General features: G+C 38.3%; 1 protein-coding gene across 1 annotated transcript; it reads left to right on the forward strand.

Annotated features, from left to right (window-relative positions):
- Positions 1–4126: 4126 nt before the first annotated feature.
- On the forward strand, positions 4127–5098 carry LOC139187796 (uncharacterized). The gene has a single exon (XM_070804392.1). The coding sequence runs from the start codon at positions 4127–4129 to the stop codon at positions 5096–5098; it is 972 nt and encodes a 323-aa protein (XP_070660493.1).
- Positions 5099–8814: the final 3716 nt, after the last annotated feature.

Below are 8814 nucleotides of genomic sequence, written 5' to 3' on the forward strand. Positions count from 1 at the left end.
GTTGTGAGTAGAAGTTCCTACTCATCATTGAGTAACCAAGCATTGTTTCATCCAATCATAGCAATACTTTTTTCCTACAGCCTTGATATGACGTGCTTCCCTTCTTTTCTTTTTCAGGCAATCAACTGCCAGACGACGTCGTCTTTGTTGCTTTGAGAAACTAATAGCCACTTTGAGTGAAGGAATATATACTTAGAATAGGCATAGGTTTGACAATTTCTTAAAAGACATGTTAATTCAACACGAAATATAACATATTTTTTGTCAACATGTTAACCGGTTAGGTCGTTATTTGATCACCCGTTAAAAACCAATTAACGGATTGAGTCACTTCCCTAAAGATAACACCCAAAGGATCAACGTGAAGGAAGATGCCAGTCATCGAATGTCCTCACTGATGGGTCTAAGTCTCCAAAGACACCACAATGTCCCTGAATCGCATTGATAACAAGTTTGATTCACCCTCCATATAAATCTGAAGGGGGCCCTTTTGTTTTGCACACTTGAAGAGCTTCTCTCAAAGCCATAGCTTCCGTCACATGGATAGTAACTTCACCAAGGTTCAAAGCATCAATAATGATAGGCTGGCCCTTATCGTCTCTTATCACAAAACATGCTGCCACATTATTCCTTACCACGGATTCATCAAAGTAATCTTCACAAAAGGAGCTCAGGTGGTACCACTATATCACCTCATTAGGCTTGACAGTCTTCTTTCTTGACATCCTTAGCATTATTGATACGCTAAAGAAATCCACACCTACAGTAGCAAAGAGCAATAGAACGAGCAGGGCTAGGCTTCACAGTTCAGAGAATTAACTTGTTTCGGTCATTCCAAATTTGCCAACAGATTATAAAAGCTTTGATAAGAGGAGAGAGTTCAGTAGCTTCAGAGTTCGGCAGTGATTCTCAGTGGCAGAGCCAAGACTTTTCAATGAGGAGGGTGGACCTTAATAATCCTAAAAATTATAGAGGCAACACGTGGACTTTTGCTCAAGAAAAACAAGATTACTCTTAATAAATAGGCAGGTTCCTCAAATATTCCCATGTGCAATTCACACCCATGAAGGTCCTAACAGCTGAATACGACTGCCCACAGCTCATTTGCTCTTGGCAAGGAAAAGTCAGAACATTAAAGATAATGATTAATTACCCAAATCCTATATTTAATACATTCCCAATTGAAGATTAACCCCATTCAAGTAAGTAATCCTTATTTAATTCAATTAAGGATAATTACTTCATTATCTCAAGATATTATTTCCTTTTAATATCTTGACAATATTTCTCCATAAACCTTGGCCAATAGGATGTTGCCATGTGTAAGGTAAAACCCTAACACTTACAAACCCAAATCCTGGCTTTCATATACTTTTTGTGTGAAAAAAATGGTTACGTGGAAGCTCATCGAAGATATTACATTGTGTGCATGCTGGGTTCATACTACTCATGACCCAATTACGGGTAATGAGATAAAATTGCGAGAAATGTGGAGTAGAATTACGGAAGCGTTTTGCGCTATACATGGAAAAGACGCCATAAGTAGTCAAGGTCTTCAAGGGGGAAAAAACTCAACACATCCTTTACTTGTTGGAAAAATGCTATCTCGATTGCTTCCAGTAATTTGCGTAGTGGGACAAGTTTAGTGGATCAAGTGACAATATTTTAATTTATTTACATGTATTCCACCCACATCAATATTTTAATTTATTTATTTGTGTTACACCCACATTATAATATTGTATTATCCCACATTTTGTAGACATTACAAGCACAAGCATTGTACAATTCAAAGAACCACAACAAATCATTCAACAAATGAGAATGTTGGGAAATTGTCAAAAATTGTCCCAGATATAGAATTGTGCCAACAAGTCCAAAAGTTGTCATGCACGAAGTCCCTCTACACAATTCGCCAGAACAAGACAAGGCCGCATGGGAAAAGAAGTGCCGGAAGGGACACCCAAAGAAGTGCCGAAGACCTAGGCAACTCGTCGGTCCTTAAGGCCTTAAGGTAAAAAGGCGGCAAAGAAAAAAATGAGTTCTTCCAAAAATGACCACACAAAATATATGGATGAACTTGCTCGCCAAGGTGAACTGAACGAGGCACAAGAAGCGGCTAGAAATGAGGAAAAGGCTACGATTGTGAAATCCCGTTCTTGAATTTCATTGTTGTATTATACGTATTGATATTATTGAGATTTTATATTTTTCGAAAAATTAATTATTTAAAATCTGTAAACCATTCGAGGTCACAAATTATATTGTTGAATAGATATCGAGATCACGAATGCATAGGCGAAAACCATTTGTGAATCCGGATTATAATAGTATAATTACGGACGTTTCAAGTTGTGTTGTTAAAAAAAAAATGAAAGGAGAAGAAAAAGTCACGGCAATGGCTAAAAGAAAAGACGGAAAGAAAAAAAGCCACGGGGGTGGCATGAGAAAAGAAAAAGGGGAAGAAGGGAAAAAGAAAAAGGAAGGAAAGCTTCATTCCCATCGGTCCTAGCACCCGCATACCCAACCCAACAAATTCCAGCAAATTTCGCCATTTCTTCCGTCAAATCATCACCATACAACACCTGCAACCTTTTCCTCAACCCTCCATCTTCCATCTTCGCCCAAATTCGTGGGTTTTTAAGTCAAAATCACCAAGAACAATGCATGAGCATTGGAGGCGTTCAAAGTCGATTTCACCCTTCAGGAAGGAGAATCGAAGCTCATCCATTCTAGGGTTTCGATGGGTATAAGCCAAATTGGAGCCTTTCCGGGCCAAATTGGATTTGGCTGCAGACATTTTCCAACTCGTCTATAAGTGAGGTCCAACTTTGTTGAAGTAGAACAAGCTACTTCCAATAGGGGGTTTGATTTAAATCTTTACTTCTTGGGTTTATGTTGTTTTGCAGTATTATTTGATCAATGATCAATGTTTCATATCAGATGCATCCCAAAATTTCTTGGTTATGACGTCTGACTTGATCAAAGAAAAATGTGTTATCTGCTTCTGAATGGGGTTTGGTTGTTCTTGGTTTATGTTTTCATCTCCCATACTTAGAGAGCTTTTGAAATGTCGACCATTATTTGGGCAATATTCTGTGCAGATGAATTTTAAATCTAGGTTGGATATGGAGTCTCACTTGTTCAAGGAGGAAGCATTGCTTTTAAGGGGGTTTTCCTTTATCTTTTAAATGTCTATTCTTAGATGTTGTATCTAATCTTGCGCCATGAGTTGAGCATTGTTTCTGTATGCAGACATTCTATCCTTCATCCGTATATGGAAAGCGGAGGAAGGAGAGCAATTTTGGATAGGGGGTTTGAGCGGTTCTTGCTTTTTGATATAATATTATCTTCTTTAATACCTGTCACTTGTCATGTTTGATTCGAAAGGAAGATGAAATAACCAAATGAGTTATACCTTGTTGAGTTTGGAACTTTTTGTAAAGGCTTTATTTTCCGGGCAATAGAGGGATTATTGTCACGTCCCGATCCCAACATACGTTGAAAATCGACACGTGACAAGGAAAATAATGTTCGTTGAATACGGTATTGTTGAGTTTAGATTGTTATTAGTTATCTTGCGGGCCAAGGATTAGTTACTTGCCCATTAAGTATATGTTTTAGTCTAGGGTTTGTTTTAGAGTTTTAGTCTAGGTTTAGTCTTTCTCTATATAAAGGACTTTTTGTATTTGGTAATAGTAATCAATCAATAAAACAATGTTTTGCCGTAGGTTGTCTAGACCAGTCTCCCGCCGTCAGCCTAACTGATTCCTAAAATCGTTTGCCTACCACCCCGCACTGCTACACATGTATCCCGCACCGTTTTCGCATATGAATCCATCTCCACTGTCGTGAATACATACCTACATACCTACACTGTTTCTGCACTGCAACAGTTCACATTTTGCACCAGAGTTTCTGCACCGCACCAGAGTTTCTGACCGTCCCTTGCACCCTGCACGTTTTTGCATCAGAGTTTTGCACCGCTTGAATTCGTAGATGGCGCCCTGCTGCACTGTCATCAATCTGCAACAGTTCAAGATTATTATTGTTGCGGCATAACCATATCAGATTGTTATTCGCTGATTGCTATCAGGTATTTTTTCTTAGTGTTGTCATTGTATATATGGCATCTGCAAAGGATGATTCCCTACAAGCTATTGGTGTGAAATTAAACGGAAATAATTATGTGTATTGGGCGTATGTGATGAAGAATTTTTTGATTGGAAAAGGACTGTGGGGCTATGTTTCTGGAATGGTTTCCATTCCGAATAACCCCAAGGATGAAAAATATGTTGAATTGTTTGTTGCTTGGGAGATGAATAATTCAAAGATTATTACTTGGATTAATAATTCTATTGATTTGACTATTGCAATGCAACTCGCTAAGTTCTCAACATCTAAGGAAGTTTGGGATCACTTAGCAAAGTTGTATACCAAGGCCAATTTTGCTAAGAGGTATCAATTAGAAATGGAGATTCGTGCAATCCAGCAGAATGATAAGAGTATTCAAGATTTTTACAATGAAATGACCAATCTTTGGGATCAACTTGCATTGACTGAACCTAAAGAACTTGGCAGTGTAGAGCTCTATTGTCAATATAGAGAAGAACAACGTCTTGTTCAGTTTCTGATGCCTCTTCGAGATGAGTTCGAGACTCTCCGTAGCTTCATTCTTCATCGAACTCCTCTTCCATCTGTTGATTCTGTTCTTAGTGAGTTGCAAGCCGAAGAAGTCCGCGTGCAGTCACATAGGCTCTCTTCATCTTTGTCAAACACTTCAGCATTAGCTGCAGCAAGATCTCGTATCAGAACTGGAGTTGCTATAGATGAGTGTTCTTATTGTAAAGGGAAAGGGCATTGGAAATCCGAATGTCCGAAGCGATCTCAGCAACATGAATTTCCACAGAAGTCACCACTTGGAGCAGCAGCAGCTTCTGTTTTGCATATTGCAACTGATTCAGAATCTGAATCTAGGAAAGATGATTGGACATGGGAGCTTGAAATCAGCATCGGCATCGGCATCGGCTTTAGCATTGGAATTTGGAGTCTTGCATCCACATCTACTTTGGCAACTCATGTCTGTGTTCTGCCATGAGTTTGACGGGGGGTGATGAGTTTAAATTGTTATTAGTTATCTTGCGGGCCAAGGATTAGTTACTTGCCCATTAAGTATTTGTTTTAGTCTAGGGTTTGTTTTAGAGTTTTAGTCTAGGGTTTAGTCTTTCTCTATATAAAGGACTTTTTGTATTTGGTAATAATAATCAGTCAATAAAACAATGTTTTGCCGTAGGTTGTTCTACTGGTATAAGTTACGGAATGAAATACTTTAACTGATAACCCAAATTAATGTGAAGGTGGCTAAGTTCTCTGTAAAATATTTACAATTATGTACATCCCAAAAAAAAAGAAGCATAATCTTTGCTTTACTAAGAACAAGTATGAGGTGCTTAAAAGGAAGTCCCAAAAGATAAAGTACAAGAGTGAAACAAGGGTAACCTAACACTCCAAGTCTCTGATAACTGCACTGCTACCCCCACTTACAAACTTCTCGAAGTCTACTCAAACCTATCACCTATACGATCAGTGCCTACACCATCGGAATGGTGCACCAGGCAAATAACAACCTGGATAAGTTGCGAAGCTTATGAGAGTGACAATAATATCAAGTATGTGAGGATAATCCTAATGCCAACCATCAATCACAGTTTACATATCTTGAATATAAATCATTCATAAGAATTCAATACAAACATTTTCAAACCCCGAAGGAGTCACCCAGACATCCAACGGTTTATCTGAAACCAATCACAACATCTCACAACCATCTTCTCGTATAACACAATGAAAAGTAGAGTTAAAGCGACACAGTTTGGCCGAAGCTTACACCTTTGAAGCCATCTCAATTCAAACTCAATAAATCCCAAGGTGAGTAAGATTTCGGACCTTCACTCAACGGAATCGCAAAAGATGAGGGATTCTGAACCATCTCTCAACGGAATCCAAGTGGATACGATTCCAGACCGTCACTCAACAGAATCGCTAAGTACAATACATAAGAATAACTACATGAAACCCAAGTTAGATACGATTCTGGAACATCACTCAACGGAATCGCAGAATAAAAAAGATTCCGGACCATCTCTCAATGGAATCCGAGTGGATACGATTCCGGACCACCACTCAACGGAATTGCAAAAGACCAACAACCAGAATGTACAACGGTGCAAAGAAATGAGACAAGCATAGGTTACTTAATTTACAAAAACTCAACAAAGGGAAATTAGGCACAATTACTAAATTTAGAACCAATCACCGAAGCGGAAGGTGAAACAATATTGAAGCAACAAATCCCCATCATAATGGTTAACGGTCATTACTAGTCCTCACATTAATCTCAACATGCCAATCATACAAATCAAACCACATTTCCCATATACATGCTACACTGCATTTCATAAACATAAATTGATGTCGAAGTATTGGAATAACAATTCAATAGAACATATTCATAAAACCAATTCATATCCACACAAGATCATAATTATGACAACCCGATAATTACCAATATCACATATATTAAAGTCACTCACCTGGAGTCCGTGTTAATGTACCCTAGCACGATAGTCAAGGCATCACGTTCTATCACCGCCTAACAAAGCACAAGTCTACATTTAGATTTCCTTCGATAATTCACATACTTAAAAATTCTCATATGTCTCCCACAACAACATTTAATGAGGAATCGAACCGTCGTTCTAATGTAGGGTCCATGATATTACATCATTTGCTTCGTAAAATCAAATCACTAGATTTTCACTTATAAGTCCCTAAGGTCCTAAAACAATATCTACAATAGTATAATAAAATCTTGTCTCAATTCAATGATAAGACTGTCAATTGTTAGAATAATCAAGTGGCAGACCTTATCGATAATATATACAATCAACAACATTTTTATAAATCAAATGTCACATATCGAAAAATTCGACTTTTTCCAAAAAATCTCAAATTTTACAAGATTGAAGATTTCAACAAGTAAACTTTATACCTATGGCCGAGTCCAATTTGGCCAGGAAGGACCTCAGATTGGCTCGCACCCAACGAAACCCTAAGGTGGGTATTCTTCAATTCGGCTTCCTTGGTGTTCCAATGCCCCAACCACCAGTTGGGTCTTGTTCTTGGGTCCAAGGGAAGTTGATTAAGGGTAATGGTGAATGGTGATACTCTCCGGAATGATAATCGTCGTCGAGAAGCCCCGGGTTCTCCTATGGAGTTCTACATGAAATAGACCTTAAAAACCCTTGATTTTTCCATGGGATTAGAAGGAGGAAGGTAGTTGAGCAAGTTGCAAGTGAAGGAGATAAGAAAATCAGCTGGAAAATGGAGGAATTGGCCGATTGAAATTGGTTGGTAGAGCTCAAGCCTCACGGTTTCAAGAAATATGGGGGGGGGAAGATATGTGGCCGTTCCTTTTTTTGTTTTTTCCAAATAGTTCCTTTCATGCCCTTTTAATACAAATCTGGCAGGTTCCCTCTTCTATTTTATTTTATTTTATTTTATTTTATTTTGTTTTATTTTTTATTTATTTTTTTTGTACTAACTTAACTTAACCTTTAACCCATGATTCCCACAATCTATAGCTCACAACTTCAAACTTCCGTAACTATACCATTATAATTCGGACTCACAAACGGCTTTCGCCTATGCGTTCATGGGTTCGAGATCTATTTAAAAACACTAGTTGTAACTTCGAAATATCAACGAAACATAAAGATTGTTTATGTAACTTCCAACTCGATACTAATCAATTACTAAACTTATAATTAGTGGAATTAAAATTAACTAATAAAGATAACGTAATCGCGAAATACGAATTTAAATTACAAAATACGTAATAAATGGTGAAATTCCGGGGATGGGATTTCACATCCTTCCCCCATAAAAAGAGTTTAGTCCCCTAAACTCAAAGCACCTGAGTCAAATAGATGGGGATAATGTTGGCGTATCTCTACCTCTGGTTCCCAAGTTGATTCCTCCCCACCATGATTGTTCCATAATACGTGTACCAATGAAATAGTTGGTGTGGAGAGCTTTCTCTCTCCGATCAATAATTTCAACGGGGTACTCCTCATAAGGGAGATTCTCCTTAACCTGAATAGGCTCATAAGAAATGACATGGGAAGGATCACTACAATACCTCCGGAGTGAGGATACGTGGAACACTGGGTGAATGTGAGACAACTCTGGAGGTAGTGCAAGGCGATAGGCAACTTCACCCACTCTCTCCCACACCTCATATGGTCCAATGTATCTTGGACTAAGCTTCCTTTTACGCCCAAATCTAAAAACACCTTTCATAGGTGAAACCCGTAGGAAAACATATTCTCCAGTATCGAATGTTACCTCACGTCTGTGGGGATTAGCATAACTCTGTTGTCTACTCTGAGCAGCTAAAAAATGCGCACGAATCATATAAATCTTTTTTGCAGCAATCTGAATTAACTCTGGTCCCAATAATCGACGCTTTTTTACCTCGTCCCAATATAACGGAGACCTACACTTCCTCCCATAAAGTGCCTCATATGGTGCCATCTGAATACTAGCCTGGTAGTTGTTATTATAAGCAAATTCAATCAAAGATAAATGTTTATCCCAACTACCTTTGAAATCAAGTATGCAAGCTCATCCTCCAATGTCTGAATTATGCACTCTGACTGGCCATCAGTTAAAGGATGAAAAGTTATGCTAAAACTCAACTTAGTTCTCATAGTTTTATAAAGGCTACCCCAAAAGCGAGAAGTGAAACGAGGA

This window comes from Malus domestica, chromosome 09, assembly GCF_042453785.1.
Source record: "Malus domestica chromosome 09, GDT2T_hap1".
NCBI classification, from domain to species: domain Eukaryota; kingdom Viridiplantae; phylum Streptophyta; class Magnoliopsida; order Rosales; family Rosaceae; genus Malus; species Malus domestica.

Coding starts and splice junctions, on each gene's coding strand:
- LOC139187796 (XM_070804392.1), top strand. CDS start 4,127: ATGGCATCTGCAAAGGATGATTCCCTACAAGCTATTGGTGTGAAATTA.